The sequence below is a fragment of the Rhipicephalus microplus genome, chromosome 3 (assembly GCF_043290135.1).
Source record: "Rhipicephalus microplus isolate Deutch F79 chromosome 3, USDA_Rmic, whole genome shotgun sequence".
Lineage (NCBI taxonomy): Eukaryota > Metazoa > Arthropoda > Arachnida > Ixodida > Ixodidae > Rhipicephalus > Rhipicephalus microplus.
In genome coordinates this window covers 266,058,635-266,078,566 of record NC_134702.1, presented here as the reverse complement: position 1 = coordinate 266,078,566, position 19,932 = coordinate 266,058,635, and the positions used below count along the sequence as shown (strand labels likewise).

At 47.6% G+C, this 19,932-nt stretch overlaps 1 protein-coding gene across 2 annotated transcripts in view; it reads left to right on the top strand.

The window, feature by feature from the left end:
- The window catches only part of LOC142804251 (uncharacterized), a 168,842-nt gene that overhangs the window by 68,212 nt on the left and 80,698 nt on the right, over positions 1–19,932 (top strand). For both annotated transcript variants that reach the window (XM_075890992.1, XM_075890991.1), the window contains exon 2: positions 6,222–6,297. In XM_075890992.1, coding sequence (XP_075747107.1) covers positions 6,222–6,297 — 76 coding nt within the window. The remainder of the gene's footprint in view (positions 1–6,221; positions 6,298–19,932) is intronic.

Below are 19,932 nucleotides of genomic sequence, written 5' to 3'. Positions count from 1 at the left end.
GCGCTGGCTATCTTGACGAGTATCAGTGCTGTTTCGACGCGAAGGGACTTTGTGAAAAGAGCATTTCTCCATGCATAGAGCGACCGAATTTGCCCACAGCAGCGTTTTGTAGGAGCTCCGCGATACCGGTCTCTAAAGAGTTTGCTGCCAGCCTTACTTCTTATACCATTCACTTTGTTTGCTATCGCGTTCATTGCGTTGCATTTAATGCACCGTCGTGTTGCCAGAACTAATCGGGTAATTGCGAAAGCTATCAGCCTGCGTAACTGGCGGCACGGCGCTAGACGGAAGTGCATGACAAGTCGACCTCCGAAGATCCGTCGTCACCGTGGTTTCGAAGAGTTTCCATCAGCGTCTAATCTGACATTCACTCGGTAGTTAGGACACGGTTGTCCGAAGTTAATAAAAGAAAAGTCATAGTTTCGCCGCAAGGACGAAGCAATAATTGCGATCGCAGCAACTTGGTACGTAATGCTGAGACTGGCAAGCAGATCGACACGTGCAGCGCGCTGCTCAGGAACAAAAGATGGACAAAAAGAACATAGGACGAGAGCGAACTAACAACGTTTACCGCTCGACACTTAACTTGTGTTTAAATAAAAACTACGCACGAAATGTAATCACAGGTATAGATATCAGTGCGAACTAGCAATTGTCCCAGTTGTTACTTCGCGGTGTTTGAAAAGCACACTCTTTTCGCAAACGGCGCCTGTCCAGCGAGCGAAGTGATCTTTGTGCGCCTGGCAACTAAACGCAATCGTTCTGGTCAAAGTCGAAAGGTACGCGACTCTCTATATACCAAAAAATAAGAGTGCGTGCACAAGGATCTGCCCTCCCCCCCCCCCCCCCCCACTCGCGGGGCAAAGCACGCGCGGTAGATAAGCGCACCTCAGAGCATCGTGACAAGCTGGGCGCTGGACGCGGGTGGCTTTTGTGTTTTCTAAATGCGAAGCATTTCTTAGCGAACTTCGGTGACTTAGAGCGTTTCTATCTTTCTGATTTGGTATGTAGGGTTTAACGTCCCAAAACCACCATATGATTATGAGAGACGCCGTAGTGGAGGGCTCCGGAAAGTTAGACCACCTGGGGTTCTTTAACGTGCACCCAATTCTGACCACACGGGCCTACATTTCCGCCTCCATCGGAAATGCAGCCGCCGCACGTTTCTATCTTTCTATCTAGCCGCTTACAACTTTTCGCTCTCCTGGTCGTTTTGATAATGGTATCGATACCAAACTTAGTATGACATTACATGACTATATGACGAACATAACTCACTAGTAATAATATGAAAATCACCATATGTATGTCATTGTCGTGATTTACATTTCATGGTCTCGCTGCTCTTGTGGTGGCTTCGTTCGCATGACATGTTGCAAAAATAGTATGGTATAACATGACTGCATGGTGAATACAAGCGACAGACCCTAACATGAAAACCATGACATGGGTGTCATGTAACAACATGACTACATTCCACGCTCATGATGCGCTCGCGGCCGTTTCGCTAGCTTTGCATATACCCAATTTGGTATTACGGGACGTGAATGGACGATGAAAGTATATGTGACTAATGCAAACATGATAATCATGAGATGAGTGTCATGTAAAAACATGACTACATGCCGCACTCATGTTACGCTCGCGGTCGTTTCGCCAGCTTCACATATACCAAATTTGGTATTACGGGGCGTGAATGGGTGACGAAGATATATGTGACTGATGCAAACATGGTAATCATGAGATGCGTATCATGCGATAATATGACTACATACTACGCTCTTGATGCGCTCGTGGCCGTTTCGCTAGCTTCAAATGTACCAAATTCGGTATTATGTGATGCGGACGACATAGGTAAATGACACGTCCAAAGATGATAATGATGATAAGCGCATCATGTGACAACACGACTACACGCCACCCTCATGATGCGCTCGGGTCTGTTACGCTGGCGTCATATATGCCAAATTTGGTATTACGTCATGTGAATGAATGACGAAGGTATGTTACTGGTGTAAACATAATTATCATGAGATGACTGTCATGTGAGAACATGACTACATACCACACTCAAGGCACAAATACACTTCAACTTGACACGATACGCGTGCGCAATTTTCGTCGTGTCACGTGCGCGCCGCGCTGCGGTGCTTTTACGATTGTGCGTTTGAGCGCGCCCGGCCTACCTCCATCACGAAGAGATGTAGCCGCAGTGCTGTCTGGGTAGTGGGCGCGGAAAGCAGCATGTTCAAATCCGCCCCGGTTGCCGTCAGGCCACGTCGACAGATGCTGGCCGCGCCGGTCGCGCCTGCCATCGAGTCAGAGTATTGAGTGCTCGCGTTATGCTCGCGTAGCGTCGCTGCGCCGAGCGTGCGCGTGCGTCAACGTTACGTTGGAGTATATTGAGCCCTTCGTGATGCGCTCGCGGCCGTTTCGCTAGCTCCACATAAACCAAGTTTGGTATCACGTGACTTGAATAGACGACGTAGGTAAATCAGGCGCCTAAACATGATAATTATGGCATGCATGTCGTGTAAAGCATGACTACATGCTACGCTCATAGCGTGCTTGCGGCTGTTTCGCTAGTTTTACATATACATAGTGTTCATGTGATGTCACTTCGGCTATTGTCGCCCTCTCCCGCCATGCCCGGGTAACTACGGCAGTGCGCGTGCTGCAGTGCGGTTTGTTGGGGGCTTGTAATCTGTTGCTGTATACGATGTTGGAAGGGAAGCAATGTGGTTTTTTGTTGACGTACTTTAACGAGCTCATCGGATCAAGAAGGCCTCGTTTGTTCACTTGATACAAGAACAGAAAATCAATATGTACGACACGTATACCTCCTACCCCGTACACCGGCTGCCCGCCCCGACCTACGAGGGCCCGGTATCCCTCTTTCACTACAAACACTACGAATTGCATGGCGCAAGAACAAGTGAAAGCCCAAAGTCTCCCGAGCCGCAATTTTAAGAATGGATGAGCGAAGTGCAGCAGCTCCCTTCGAAAACGTGTCGTGCTGAGCTAGGCAAGCTTACAAGAGATCCAATATTAGTATAATGTTGCGGCCCACGCCACCGATGTAGCAGCGCCACCTCCCCTCCAAGTATTTTAAACAGTGCTGTTGTTGAGCATCTTTGATTGAAGTTTGTGGAAACAGCCGAGGAAAATATTATGCGAGGCCGATAGAGACTTCGCGTGGTGTGTGCCGCGGTAATGCCAGTCTTCAATTTTTTTTCTCATATGTTTTGATACTTTTTCACCTTGTATTTTACTTTTTTGTACGCTAATGCACAGTGGAGTCTCTGAAAATGGCGGAGAGCGTGTTAGGGAATGCATCGACCAATTTTTCAAAATCCTGATCCCTCGCTCTCCCCCCTCCTTAACTTGAACCGATCAGCTATACTTTAAAGTGAGGTAATATTGTTTCGCATCCATTTTCACGGTTTGTTTCAGTGCAATACCTGAATTTTTCACGACCGCCATCACAATTTTAACCGCCTCCCTGACACGCTAATTGTGCACACAGTGGTTGCGGACAAGTTTGTATGTACAGTATCTTGGTAAGCTATGTCTGTTTGCAGGTAAGTGCTTGGCTATGGCACTTACTCGGAATGAGGTTGCACCTGAAGACACAAACGGTCACCGAGTTTCTTCAAGTAGTTTTTTTTTTGTTAATCCGCGCCAGCCAAACACGTTGGTACTTTTCGGAAAAACTCAATGTGCGTTCTCAATTTTAGGTAATAATTTTCGGCGAAGAAACACCCCGAAGCTCTGCTTCCTCTTCGCGGGCCAACTAAAGCAACTTGCCTCACTAGCAGCCCTCAAACTTGCATCGTGAGCCAAAACTAAATGGGCGCAAGCATGAGGAGACAACACGGCAGCGGTAGGCGACTGAGTCGGTAGGTACCCGGGCATGTCGGTGGTGCATTTCGGAAGTGACGAAGGGGCGCTGCATGACGCACGTGCACACTATGTATAGCAAATTTGGTATTACGGGACATGAATAAACGACGAAGGTGAATGACACGTCCAAACATGATAATCATGACATGGAAATCATGTACCTCCGCCTCGTAACGTTGAGTTGATTTTAAAGTGATATATCAACCTTTTTCATTCATGCTTCGCATATCGTCGATTCTCTATGTACGTGGGATTTGCCAATTTTTTTCTTGCTCCAAAAAATGGCAGAATTGTGTCAAGGCAAGTGCGTGGCCCACGGATGTTGAGAAGATAAAGCGGGCTACGCCGGTCGTCTCTTGTAGCACAGTGTCGTAGGCATAGGTCATAAACGGTAAAACTGCGTCCCAGTTCTAACTGTGAAGCGTTTCTTAGCGAAATTCAGCGACTTTGCGCGTATCTGTCTGTCTGTCTGTCTGTCTGTCTGTCTGTCTGTCTGTCTGTCTGTCTGTCTGTCTGTCTGTCATCTATCTATCTATCATTTAGCTCTCCTGGCGATTTCAATGATGGTATCGATACCAAACTTGGTATAGCATAACACGACCAAAGAAAATATTTGACTAGTCATAACATGAAAATCATGGCATGTATTTCATGAATGTCATAATTTACATTTCGTGGTCCCATGATTTACATTTCGTGGTCTTGCAGCTCTTGCGGAGGTTTCGTTCACATGGCAGTTTGCAAAACTGGTATGGCATGACATGGTTGCATGGCGAACACATGCGAAAGACCCTAACATGAAAATTATGACATGCGTGTCATGTAACAACATGACTACATGCCACGCTCATGATGCGCTCGCGGCCATTTCGCTAGCGTCACATATACCAAATTTTGTATTACGGTACGTGAGTGGACGACGAAGGTATGCGACTGGTGCAAGCATGATAATCATGAAATGTGTGTCATGTAACAACATGACTACATGCCACGTTCATGATCCACTGGCGGCTGTTTTGCTAGCTTCACTCAGACCAAACTTGGTATTACGGGACACAATTGGATGACGAAGGTATATATGACTGGTGCAAACATGATAGGTAATCATGAGATGCGTGTCATGTAAAAACATGACTACATGCCGCGCTAATGATCTGCTAGCGGGTGTTTCGCCAGCTTCACATATACCAAATTTGGTATTACGGGTCGTGAATTGATGACGAAAGTACATGTGACTGATGTCATGTAACAACAAGACTAAATGCCACACTCATGATGCGCTATGGCAGTTTTGCTAGCTGAACATATGCCAAATTTGATATCATGTGACGCCAATAGATGACGAAGGTGTGTGACTGGTTCAAACATAATATGAAATGCGTTTCATGCGAGAACACGACTACATGCCACAGTCAAGGCACTAATACATGCCGACATGACGCGGTGCGCGTGCTCGCCGGCGTTGCCACGCCAAGCGCTGGTCCGGCCATTTACTCGAAGGCACGCGCCGCGCTGCATCGCTTTGACGCATGCGCGTTTCAGCGCGTCCGGCATCCCCCGATCACGAAAAGAGGAAGACGCAGTGTTGTCTGGGGAACGCATTGGCATAGAGTATTGTTACATTATGGCATCGGCGCGAAATGCATATGTCGCATTTGCCATCAGGCCGCGCCAACGAATGCTGGTCGTGCCTGGCGTCCGACTATAGAGTGCTCGCGTTTTGCTAACGTGTCGCTGTGCCCAGCGTGTGCGTGCGTCATCGCTACATTGGAGTATATTGAGCCCTTCATGATGCACTCGCGGCTGTTTTGCTAGCTCCACATATACCAAATGTGGTGTTACGTGACGTCAATGGATGACCAACTATATGACTGGTGCAAACATAATAATCTTAACACGCATGTCATGTAAGAGCAAGACAACATACCACGTTTATAGCATTCTCATGGCCGTTTTGCTAGCTCCACTTATACTAAATTTGGTATCACGTCACGTGAATAGACGAAGGTTAACTTCGTTATATCGAGGAAATCATTATATGGAGGTTAGTTATCAGCAGGTTTAACTGTAATATAATTCTCAGCAGTCTTACGAGAGGCATTTCATAAGAAATAACATAACACTAGTACAAGAATGAACTACAAAAGTGGTAAAAGAATGTGAAAAACAACATATATACGTGGACGCTGTAAGCAGTGATTTATAAAATGAGTAGCACAAAGTCTGTGTGTTGATCGGCATTCAGAGCAGTATTGAACAAATGGCTTCGTACTGTGTGCCTAGGCCATTATGGTGCAATACGAATCTCTTCTCTGCAGTGCCTTGATGTCGAGGAAGAAGAGAGGGTACTGGATAGTCCAGCAGAAAACTCCAGCAGCTGCAACAGCGATCCAGGTATTTCACTTCTCCTGCTTTATGTTACGCATTACACACAGCTACAAGTATCTAGGGCTTCTGTTTATGGACAATCCTGGAGCGAGCATATTCCAACAATGTGTAATAAATCGTTACAAAAGCTGGGTTATCTCCTGTGCACCGTCCAAGTAGGCTTCAAGAAACTAAACTGATTGTATACAAAGCACTAATTCATCCAGTACTTGAGCGTGCAACTGTAGTTGGGAACCCATTTCATTAGGACTATAGAACTAACAAGATTGAGTCGTTTGAAACAAAAACATCTTCATCGGATCTACTGTGAATATTGTCACGGGGCCGTGACGTGGCCGAAGACAGGAGACTTTGTGTTGGAATTTAACTATTTATTTAGGCGAACCTGTACCCAGTAAACGGAAAGTCTTATTACAGTAGCAGTCTTGGACTGATAGCGGCGAATGGAGCATCGGCCGTCGATCAACTACTCACAAGCGGCGAAGTGCGTCGGCATTTATACTCTTGCCAACGAATGTTCTAGCGTTATCGCTGGCGGTGGCGTAGGTTCCAGAACAATCTGTACAGTTCGCTGAGTGGGCGTGATCTTATTGAAATAATCTACTAAAGTTCGGAAGCTTCTCGAAAACTGCACGCGCGTTTTGCGCTGAGAATTGGGTAGGGTTTTGGGCGATAACAAAACTTGAGAAATGGAACGTGGCATTGCCCTCCTCTGAAAAAGGCATCGTCCCGATGCTTTAACTAAAGATGAAGGTACAACAATAATGCAACAAAGTCATCATCATCATCATCATCATCATCATCATCATCAGCCTGACTACGTCCACTGCAGGACAAAGGCCTCTCCCATGTTCCGCCAGTTAACCCGGTCCTGTGCTTGCTGCTGCCAATTTATACCCGCAAACTTCTTAATCTCATCTGCCCACCTAACCTTCTGTCTCCCCCTAACCCGCTTCCCTTCTCTGGGAACCCAGTCAGTTACCCTTAATGACCAGCGGTTATCCTGTCTACGCGCTACATGCCCTGCCCATGTCCATTTCTTCTTCTTAATTTCAGCTATGATATCCTTAACCCCCGTTTGTTCCTTAATCCAATCTGCTCTCTTCTTGTCTCTTAAGGTTACACCTACCATTTTTCTTTCCATTGCTCGCTGCGTCGTCCTCAATTTAAGCTGAACCCTCTTTGTAAGTCTCCAGGTTTCTGCTCCGTAGCTAAGTACAACAACAAAGTATGCAACAAAGTACAATGTATAAGTTACCATACAATAATGTCACGTTACTCTCGACAAACTTGATAAAAATGGGCTCGTTTGATGCTGATGCTGATGACCTCTGATGGATGGCGTTTACCCACAAAGGGGGATGGGCCAAAAACCGGGCGGCAGGATACTTAAATGAAACTAAACTGGAAATGAAGCCAATCTGAAAAAGTAGCTTAAAATATTACTACCAAAAAAACAAAAATGTGTGCTGAGCAAGCAGTCAAACCATCTTTTGTTTTTGAAAGACATAACTACGAATTATAAACTAAAGATCTGAAAAGGTAGTGGTTCACTAGCATGGTAATCTTTTAGTTGCGTTGATGTAATCAAACACAGCGGAGCATACATCCCTGTGGCAGTAACCAAATGAAGTTCCGCCAAGTGATAAAATTACTGGTAAATTTACTTGTATTCCTAGCTTTTGTAATGGGGCTACTAAAAATCTTTTTCTCTGATAAGAATAACGATGACAGAATAAAAAGAAATGTTCAATTGTTTCAATTTCGTTGCACCAAATGCATAGCGGTGACGCATTGAGCTGAGCTTTATTAAAGTAATAATTTAGTTGTGGAACTGCATAGCGCAATCGGGTATAAGTGACCTCTAACTGGCGAGATACATACCACTGTTTATTCCAGCAATAGCTCAGATGCTCGAAATCTTTGAATTTATCCAAATTACCTTTTCCCCATTGCAGGCAAGCATTTCGGAACCTTAGCGCGGTTACGTAAGCCGTATCTGGCAAAACAGGGATGGTGGGCCCACCCAGGGATACTGCTGCTAAAGAGTCCGCCATTTCGTTCAAATATAATCCACGGCGGCCTGGTACCCATAGCAAATGCAGTTTTTTTACGTTTTTCGGTACTAAATGCCGAAACGTATTCATCAGCTCTGAATTTACTGCCGCAGAAAGTACATTAGAAACTGATAACGAATCTGTAATGATAACTGCTAATGATTCGCTTGAGGGTAATTTGCGTAGGCCAAGAACAATGGCCAATAATTCTGCCATGAATACCGGGGTATAATCTGGGAGTCGAATCGAAAAGGACCAGTCCAAAGAAGGAGAGAAGATGCCAACCCAAGCCTTTTCTTTTGACCAAGATGCATCAGTCGCTATGATATTGCTTATCTCTAGGTGGGCTAGATAATCTGCTAACTGGTCATTTAAATACCTATATGCTATATTTAAATACCTATATACTATATGCTAAATACATATATGCTCGTTTAGTCAACTACTCAAGCAGCGGCTCAGAGAGATCGTCTTTGTCTTCTTTCACTCTTCGATCTCACCCAAGCAAACCATGTGGCAATTGTCCCCCCTTTTGAAAGCATCGACTCAATGCTCGTAAATAAAAAAAATGAAGGTATACACACGCAGATATAGAGAACCAAAAGAGGGAGAGTGCCACTACTCGCAGCGAAAATGAGGAAGTTTCGCCAACGCTTGCGCCAAGCGCAAAAAGAAAATGCATAAAAACACAGGAGAACACAAACAGCAGCAGCGACGCAATGTCACGGCATGTCGTAGCACGCGAAACCACAAGGGCTACTGTGTAAAGTAGGGCTTCAGCCGAACGACATGCACGGTTTCGGGCCGAAGCTGTCGACGAGAAGACGCTGCGCCGTCCGGAAATACCTCGTAGGTAAGATCTGTGATTCGCCTAAGAACCTTGTACGGTCCAAAATAACGGCTTAGGAGTTTTTCGGATAAGCCTGGTTGCCGTACAGGAATCCACACCCACACTCGGTCCCCAGGGTGGTAGGTGACATTTCGATGGCGGAGGTTGTAACGTCGTGCGTCTGCATCTTGTTGGTGACTGGTGTTTATGCGAGCTAGCTGACGAGCTTCTTCGGCGTATTGAGTGTATTTCTCAGCATCTTGAGCACGTTCATTGCTTTGGTCGCACGGAAGCATAGCATCGAGCATGGTTCGCACGTTGCGTCCGTAAACAAGTCGGAAAGGCGGAAATCGCGTTGTTTCTTGCGTTGCTGTAATATAAGCAAACGTGATGTATGGAAGAATCTCGTCCCAGGTTTTATGTTGTACGTCCACGTACATTGACAGCATGTCCGCTATGGTCTTGTTAAGCCTCTCTGTCAGTCCATTGAATTGCGGATGATAAGCCGTTGTTTTTCGATGACTTGTGCAGCTCAGTTTAAAAATGTCCTCCATCATTCGTGCTGTAAACGACGTCCCTCTGTCCGTAATCACGCATGACGGGGCACCATGCCGTAGGACGATTTGGTGCACGAAGAACTGCGCGACTTCAGAGGCCGTGCCACGGGGTAACGCTTTTGTTTCAGCATAACGCGTAAGATAATCTGTCGCAACTATAATCCATTTGTTCCCAGAGGACGACAAAGGGAAGGGCCCGAGAAGGTCCATTCTCACGAGGTCAAACGGTGTCCGTGGTGGTGCGATCGGCTGGAGCAGGCCCGCGGGTCTCACAGGCGGAGTCTTGCGGCACTGGCACTCACGGCAGCCTTTCACATATCGATGTACACTAGTTGATAGTCGCGGCCAGTAATACTGTTGGCGTACTCGGGCGAGAGTTCGCGAATAGCCCAAATGTCCTGACGTGAGCTCGTCGTGGCACGCAAGGAGGATTTCATCACGCATGTCGGTAGGAACAACGAGTCGGAAGGCTTTGTCGCTACCACGGGCGTTTTTCTTGTAAAGAATGCCTCTTCTTAGACAAAAAGAGGACAGTTCGCGAGCAATGTGTTGAGGGACCTGAGAGTTGCGGCCTTCCAGGGAATCAATTACTGGGCGTAATTCATCGTCTGCCCACTGCTTTGACATAAATTCGGAGTCACTAACTGCTCCGAGAAAGGCATCTTCATCTTCGGAGCCCCTGACAGCGTTCCCCACAGGTGCTCGAGAAAGCGCGTCGGCGTCTTCGTGTTTCCACCCTGACCTGTACACAATCGTAATATCAAACTCCTGCAAACGCAAACTCCACCATGCGAGAGGGCCAGATGGATCTCTGAGATTTTCCAGCCAGCAGAGCGAGTGGTGGTCAGTCAACACTTTGAAGGGACGACCGTAGAGGTAAGGCCGAAATTTGGTCGTCGCCCACACGACTGCGAGGCATTCTTTTTCTGACGTAGAATAGTTGGTCTCAGCTCGAGAAAGAGTACGACTGGCGTAAACTATCACATGCTCAACGCCGCCGTGTCGTTGTACAAGGACAGCGCCAAGTCTGACGTTGCTGGCATCTGTATGAATTTCTGTAGCAGCGTCCTCGACGTACATCGAGACGGTCTCGTTGGGCATCTGGATGCGTGATTGTAGTGCACGCTCCTCCCGTTCGCGGCGGTCGGGACTCCTGTAGGTCTCCAGGAGGTGACGCTGGAACTCGCGCCAAGATGTCAGAACATCATCCCTGTTCAAAAACCACGTCTTGGCACCGTATTTTAGGCAAGTGTACAAGTTCCGGAGCTTCGCGGCATCATACCAATGATTGATTGCTGCGACACGTTCGAACTCACTCAGCCAGTCGTCAACATCTTCAACTGCTCTCCGTGAAAGGGGCTAGGCATGAGCGGGTTTTGGACGGTGCAGTAGATCGGCGTGGAAGGTGTCGGAGCTTCCATGGGATCTTGTGTCGAAGTCATAGTCGCTGCGTCAGTGGTTGGTCTCTCAGGCGGTAGGCCTCGTTGGCGGCGGCTTACTCTATGAACAGGAGTGTCCACGGGTGCAGGGCTTGTGTTCCGGCTGCTGGGCGGGGTCTTGGGCATCGGGTGGTTTGTGAGACGTTGTACCCAACAACTCCATCAGTCTTGTCACGTTGCTCTCGACAAACTTGATAAAAATGGGCTCGTTAAGTCGACTACTCAAACAGCTACTCAAAAACGGCTTGAGGCGCGCGACATGGACGACTTCAGGTCGCGATTGGCGTCGTTGAGAGTTCATGATGCCGTCGGGGACAACCTCCTAATCAAGTGGGCCGAGATGTCGAACCACCCTGTACGGTCCGAAGTACCGTCGCAGAAGCTTTTCACTTAGTCCACGTCGGCGTATCGGCGTCCATACCCAAACACGTTCACTGGGCTGGTATTCCACGAAGCTTCGTCGAAGATTGTAACGGCGGCTGTCGGTCGTCTGTTGATGCTTGATACGGAGACAGGCGAGTTGTCGGGCTTCTTCGGCCCGTTGAAGGTACTCACCCACATCGATGTTTTCTTCGTCGGTGACGTTGGGTAACATTGCAGCGAGCGTCGTTGCCAGGCTCCTTCCATAGACCAATTTGTAAGGAGACATCTGCGTCGTCTCCTGCACCGCCATGTTGTATGCGAAGATCACGTACGGAAGAATAGCGTCCCATGTTTTGTGTTCGACATAGACGTACATTGCGAGCATGTCCGCGATCGTCTTGTTTAGTCGCTCGGTGAGGCCGTAGGTCTGTGGGCGGTACGCTGTCGTCCGGCGGTGGTTTGTCTGCCTGTATGCCAAGATCACTTGAGTTAAGTCGGCAGTAAATGCAGTTCCTCTGTCGGTGATAAGGACCTCCGGGGCGCCGTGACGTACGACGATATTTTCGATGAAGAACTTAGCTACCTCGTATGCACTGCCTTTGGGAAGGGCTTTTGCCTCGGCGTAGCGGGTGAGGTAGTCGGTAGCTACCAGGATCCACTTGTTTCCGAAAGACGACGTTGGGAACGGCCCCAGTAGGTCCATACCAATCTTCTTGAAAGGTCAGCAAGGTGGTTCAATTGGCTGCAGAAGTCCCGCTGGCCTTGTCGGCGGTGTCTTGCGTCTCTGACAGTCCCGGCATGTCCTCACATGAGTGACGTCGGTGGTAAGACGTGGCCAGTAGTACCTTTCTTGTATCCTCGCGAGCGTGCGAGAAACATCGAGGTGCCCTGCCAACGGATTGTCGTGCAGGGTCTGCAGAATTCTGGTCACAGAGCTGAAGACACCACAAAGAGGTACTTAGCTCGGAGCGGGGAAAAGTTTTTCTTTTGGAGAAGACCGTTTCACAGGAAGAACGACGCAAGTGCGCGTTTGAAGACCTTCGGGACTTCGGCGGTCCTGCCTTCGAGGTATTTTATTAGGGCCTTAAGTTCCAGGTCGGCCCGCTGTCGTTCAGCGAAGTCGTCGGTGGTCATCGTTCCCAAGAAGTAGTCGTCATCCAGGTCGTCGGGTGGTGGTTGGTCGACAGGTGCACGAGAGACAGTCGGCGTCGGAGTGTTTCTTTCCGGACTTGTAAATGACAGTAATGTCATATTCTTGAAGTCTCAGGCTGCATCGTGCGAGGCGACCTGAAGGGTCCTTCGAGGTGGCTAGCCAACACAAGGCGTGGTGGTCGCTTACAACTTTGAAGGGCCTGCCGTAGAGGTAGGGGCGAAATTTCGACGTAGCCCAGATGATGGCGAGGCACTTCTTTTCTGTTGTGGAATAATTGGCTTCTGCTTTGGATAGCGATCGGCTGGCGTAACTGATAACCCTTTCAAGTCCGTGAGCCCTCTGCACAATAACGGCACCAAGGCCTACGCTGCTGGCTTCAATGTGTATTTCTGTCTCGGCGAATTCGTCGAAATGGGCAAGTATCGGAGGCGTCTGTAGGCGATGTTTAAGCTCCTGGAAAGCGTGTTCCTGCGGCGTTTCCCACTTGAACTCCACGTCGGCCTTGGTAAGGTTAGTGAGAGGATCGGCGATGCGAGCGAAGTTTTTTACGAACCACCTATAATAGGCGCACAGGCCCAGAAATCAGCGCACCGCCTTCTTGTCAGTAGGCGGCGGGAAGTCGGCGATGGCGGCTGTTTTCCGTGGATCGGGACAAACTCCAGTCTTGCTAATAACGTGCCCCAAAAATAAGAACTCCCTGTACGCAAATCTGCACTTTTCTGGCTTCAGTGTGAATCCGGACGTCTTGATACCTTGAAGTACAGATTCAAGGCGCCGAAGATTCTCGTCGAAACTCGAGGAAAACACGACGACGTCATCCAAGTACACAAGGCAAGTCTGTCACTTCAATCCTGCCAGTACTGTATCCATAACGCGTTGAAAAGTTGCAGGCGCTGAGCAAGGACCGAATGGCATCACCTTAAACTCGAAGAGGCCGTCCGGTGTTATAAACGCCGTCTTCTCTCGGTCTCTTTCGTCGACTTCGATTTGCCAATAGCCAGTCTTGAGGTCCATTGACGAAAAGTACTTGGCGTTATGGAGCCGATCAAGTGCGTCGCCTATTCGTGGGAGAGGATACACGTCCTTTCTTTTTCTTGTGATTTTGTTGAGGCAGCGATAATCGACGCAGAAACGTAGGGTCCCATCAGTTTTTTTTTTCACTAACACCACGGGGGATGCCCATGGACTTTTTGACGGCTGGATAATGTCAACCCGCAGCACTTCATCAACTTGTCTCTTCATGGCCTCACGTTCTCGCGTCGAAACCCTGTACGGACTCTGACGGAGTGTTCTGGCATTTTCTTCCGGTATGATGCGATGTTTCGTGATTGGGGTCTGCCGAATTTTTGATGACGACGAAAAGCAATCTTCGTATTGCAGGAGCAGGGCCTTGAGCTGTTCTTGCTTATGGTTCGGAAGTCTGGGATTGATATCGAAAGCTATGGGAGGGGCTTGGTTCCTCTGAGCAGGTTCCGCAGAATCGGCGAGGGTGAAAGCACTGGTGGCTTCGACAATTTATTCGATGTATGTGACCGTTGTTCCTTTGTTCACATGTTTGTACTCAATACTGAAACTCGTGAACGTAATCGTTGCCTTGCTTCCCCGCAGCTCTGCAATTCCTTTTGCGACGCAAATATTTCGGGTGACCAACAGATGCTGACTGCCTTCAACGACGCCTTCCAAGTCAGGTGATTTAGGAGCGCCGACTGAAATAATTACGCTTGAGCGAGGCGGAATGGTGACTTGTTCTTCCAGCATATTCAAGGCATGGTTTCCTGACGGCGTGCGTGGCCGTAGTGCTTCTTCTGTGGATAACGTTATCGACTTTGTTTTTAGGTTTAAGAGCGCCGTGGAGAAATAAGAAGTCCATGCCAAGGATGACGTCTCTCGAGCAACGCTGTAGGACTACGAAGTCTGTAGAATAAATACGGCCGTTAATGGTGACTCCCGCTGTGCAGATTCCTGTAGGCGTTACGAGAAGACCTTCGGCTGTGCGGATTTCAGGGCCTTCCCAAGCTGTCCTAACTTTCTTCAACTTCGCGGCGAACGACCCACTGATGACGGAGTAGTCGGCTGCAGTATCGACGAGAACGGTCACACTGTGGCCGTCGATAAGAACGTCGAGGTCGCTAGTTCACCGTCTCGCATTACAGTTAGGGCGTGGCGTCGGGTCACGGCTACGTCGGCTTGTTCCGCTGCTTCCATGTTGCGTCGTCAGGTCACCTTCGGTAAGTGAGGTTTTGCCGTCAGGGCTTTTCCTGGTTGGCGTTGTGTTCGAAAAGCTCCGTCGTGGCGTCGTCATTGGAGGAGGATCTTCGGTAGTTCGTCGCACAGCAACCACACCTCCATCGGTTGCTGCCCTTAGTTTCCCGGATACGGGCTAGGATACCGGCCCCGCGTTGGGCCAGAGTACAGCCGGTAGTGCGGTGACATGCGGCAGCTTGGCGACGGTGAACGGGAAGGACTTCGTGGTGTACACTGAGTTGCTGTCAGGTAGTCGGCGATGTCACGTGACCGTTCTCCTGGCTGTGGACGTGGTGCATTGACGGCGAAGCCACGCAGTCCCATCTGTCGGTACGGGCAACGGCGGTATGTGTGTCCGGCCTCATCGCAGTGATAGCAGAGCGGGCGGTGGTCAGGGGTGCGCCAGACATCGGTCTTCCTCGGCGCACTGTGCTGGGCCGCTGGGGAACGGTAGGACGTCGGTGGGGGTGGTGGCAGCGGTGTTGTCAGGCAACGGAAGTGCGATGGGGCAGCTTTTTGGCGAGCGCGTGGAGGAGGGGCGTGGCGGCGGGCTGCCGCAGCGTAGCTCATGGCTTGCAGCTGAGGCTGTTGAGGTTGAGGATCTCAATTGTTGGATCTCCTGGCGTACGACGTCCATGATGGATTCCACGTGAGGCTGCGCTGAAGGAAGTAATTTTCGCTGCTCTTCTTGCACGATCGCTCGGATCGTCTCACGCAAGTCAGGGGTTCCAAGCGCTTGAATGCCGGCGTAGCTGGTTGAGGAGAAGCTATGGTTATATTGCCGCGTGCGCATCTCGAGCGTCTTCTCTATCGTAGATGCTTCTGAAATGCATTCGGCGACCGTCTTTGGCGGGTTTCTGATCAGCCTGGCAAAGATTTCCTGCTTTACTCCTCACATGAGCAGACGGACCTTTTTCTCCTCGGACATGCCGGAGTCAGCATGGCGGAAAAGTTTATTCATATCTTCAGTGAATAGTGCCACGTTTTCGTTTGGCATCTGCATGCGGGTTTCAAGAAGAGCTGCGGCCTTCTCCTTGCGCACCACACTTGCGAAAGTGGTGAGGAACCTGGCGCAAAAGACGTCCCACGTTGTAAGGCTTCGCTCTTGATTCTCGAACCAGGTCCGAACAGCATCTTCTAAGGCGAAATACACATGCCGGAGCTTTTCATTGTCATTCCAGTCATTGAAGGCGGCGACGTGGTCAAACCTTTCGATCCAGCTTTTCGGGTCTTCTAGTGGCGGACCGCGGAAAGTTGGCGGCTCTTTGGGTTGCCAGAGCAGGAGTGGCGCAGGCTGCATGGGAGCGGTCATGGTTGTAGTAGTGGATGTCGGGATCCGAGTCTGCCTGGCTGCTTCAGGAAGGGGCCCGTACTCTGGTTTTAGTCGCCTCTGCCTGCGGCTGGTTCACTGTTCAGGGTTAGCGTCCGTGTCTTCTTTGACGCTTGGGCTGGGGTTGCGGCTTGAAGGAGGCGTCCGGTACATGGAAGAAACAGCACGTCAACCAGATGTCACGGGGTCGTGACGTGGCCGAAGACAGGAGACTTTGTGTTGGAATTTAACTGTTTATTTGGGCGAGCCTGTGCCCGGTAAACGGAAAGTCCGATTAGAGTAGCAGTCTTGGACTGATAGTGGCGAACGGAGTGTCGGCCGTCGATCAACTACTGACAAGCGGCGAAGTGCGTCGGCAGTTATACTCTTGCCATCGAATGTTCTAGCGTTATCGCTGGCGGTGGCGTAGGTTCCAGAATAATCTGTGCAGTTCGTAGAGTGGGCGTGATTTTATCGAAATGATCTACTAAAGTCCGGAAGCTTCTCGAAAACTGCACGCGCGTTTTGCGCTGAAAATCGTGTAGTGTTTTGGGGCAATAACAAAACTTGAGAAATAGAACGTGGCATTATGATAGGAGCTTTTCACCCTCTTCTAATTTTTCGTAAATCTCAAATTGAGCACTGTGGCAGAACCTTGCCACAACCAAACCTTAAGGAAGTCTAGGGTTTCATCAAAACTTGAGTGGTGAGGAAAAATTACTCTTAGAAACGCTGATTGGCTCTTTTTATATTTTTTATTGGTTGGAGAGTGTTTGCACTCTTTAATTAATGAAAGCTTAAATTTTCTGCTAGGCTTAACTCCCGATGCTGCATTCGTTTTTAAATCAGTCCTTTCAGTACGCTCAACCTTTCTGTACTCGTAGCTTGCATTATCTTGACCTTTTATTACTCAAATCATAAAATGATTTGTCGAAAATAGGTACTTTCTTTCTACAACTGAACGTTGGAATGTATTGCCTGGGCTTGTTGATGCTTCACCGAAGACCGATTTTTCAGTCTGTGATTGGTGTGTGATGGTATCACTACTCCCATTTTAGCCTATGATGGGCTTCAGTATGTAATTATAATGTATATATAAGAATTTTGGATACATTATGCCCCTAGATTGACATTCTTATTGATGGGTTATTTTTAGGTTTTATTGCGATTGCAACTATATGGACACTCGGAGAATTCTTGCCGTCACCATGGCCGCCATGTTTCATATGTACCATACTTTTCTATGTGTAACACGCACTTTATTCCCAATATTTTTGCTGGTGCATCTTATAAGCGCAAAAAGCCATGCAAATCTGTGAGACAACTATGTCTATGTTTCTTTCATCAAAATAATAAATTGAGCATGAAAGCCTTTTTAAAAATATTTCTAATTTTGTTGAAACAATGAAGTGGGAGGGATCTTAGATGTCAGCAATTTGCTGTTGAAGCACTGCAGCGACCACGGAGACTATAGCTGCAATAAATGCCAATATCTTAACTATTGTATTACTGGAATTGTTTGTTCATAAACATATCAATAAACCTACCGAACAGAAGCAGTAAATAAGAAAAGGTAGCACAACGTTTCAATGTGATGTTATAAGAGTCGCCATACTAGTTACAGAAATAAAGTACCCTTTTTATCATCATCATCGGTTTCCGTATGATTCATCGCTTCAGTCCTGCAGCAGTCACAGGTTCTAGCTGCCATATATGTTTTGTGTGTGCCCGTGTAGGTGTGAAAAGCATGGCATGATTGTTTATGCGTTCTCAGAGCCTAGTAATGTAATAAAGACAATGCTTATGACATGCTGCCCTAGTGAAAATTACCAATCGAAAACTAAAGCCTACTTGAGCTATGGACACCTACTGGTCTTTTCGTTCATTGGTCATATTGGTCATACTGGTTTACTGAAACTGTATTTGGCTTTTGGTTCTATAACAGCCTAGTGGGATAATATTGGTGTATTGGTTCTGTGACAGCCAATTGTAACTGTATTGGTATCATCACCATCATCATCTGCCTGACTATGTCCACTGCAGGACAAAGGCCTCTCCCATGTTTCACCATTCAACTCAGTCCTGTGCTTGCTGCTGCCACTTTATACCCGAAAACTTTCTAATCTAATCTGCCCACCTAACTTTCTGTCTTCAACTAACCCGCTTGCCTTCTTTAATAATCCAGTCAGTTATCTTCAATGAACAGCGGTTATCCTGCCTATACGCTATGTGCCCGGCCCATGTTCATTTCTTCTACTTGATTGAGACTATGATATCTTTAACCCTGGCTTATTCCCTGATGCACTCTGCTCTCTTTTGTCTCTTAAGTTTACACCTATCATTTTCTTTCCATTGCTAGCTGCGTTGTCCTTAATTCAGGCTGAACCCTTTTTGTAAGCCTCCAGGCTTCTGCTCAGTATGTAAGTACCGGCAAGATGCAGCTGTTATATACCTTCTTCTTGAAGGATAGTGGCAATCTACCAGTCATGATTTGAGAGTGCTTGCCGAATGTGCTCCACCTCATTCTTATTCTTCTAGTTACTTCAGTCACGTGGTTCGGCTCCGCGGTTATTACCTGTCCTAAGTAGACGTAGTCTTTTACAACTTCAAATGCACTATTACCTATCTCGAAGCACTGTTCTCTTCCCAGGTTGTTGTACGTTACTTTCATTTTCTGTAGATTAAACTTAAGACCTACCTTTCTGCTCTCCTTGTCTAATTCAGTAATCAGGAGTTGCAATTGGTCCCCTGAGTTACTCAGAAATGCAATCTCATTGGCGTAGCTTACGCTATTTAGGTACTCTCCATTAACTGTTATCCCTAACTCTTCCCATTCTAGGCCTCTGAAAACCGTGGTAAATAGCATTGGGGAGATTGTATCCTCCTGCCTTACACCCTTCTTGATTGGTATTTTGTCACTTTCTTTATGGAGCACTATGGTAACAGTTGCTCCTCTGTAGACTTCTTTCTGGATGTTAATATATGCATTGTCGATTCCATGATTACGGAGTGTCTGCATGAATGCTGATATTCTTACAGAATCAAATGCCTTCTCGTAATCTATGAAGGCTATGTATACTGGTTGGCTGTGTTGTTTGCATTTCTCTATTACACGATTTATAGTATGAAGGTGATCAATTGTTGAGTTGTCTGTTCGAAATCCTGCTTGTTCCTTTGGTTGATTCAATTCTAATGTTTTCTTAATTCTCTTACCTTTGTGAATAGCTTGTATACGACGCAGAGCAAGCTGATCAGCCTATAACTCTTCATGTCCTTGTCATCTCCTTTCTGATGTATTAAGCTGTTGCTAGCATTCTTTCAAGATCTTTCTACATTCCCCACCAGAAGATACTTCGTAAACTGTGTGGCTGGTTTTACTAACACAATCTGTCCTCCGTCTTTCAGCAGATCTGATGTTACCCAATCTATACCAGCTGCTTTGCCTCTTTGCATTTCCTTCAAAGTTTTTCTGACTTCTGTTGTTACTGGTGGCATGCCATCTGGGGTACTGCTAGTTCTTACAATATGGTGATGGTTGTCCCGGCTACTGTACAGATCTCTGCAAAACTCCTCCTCTATTTTAATTATCCTATACATATTGGTAGCTATTTTGCCTTCCTTGTCCCTTAGTGCATACATCCGATTTTTGCCTATCTCCCGTTTCTTCTTCACTGTTTTGATGCTTCATTC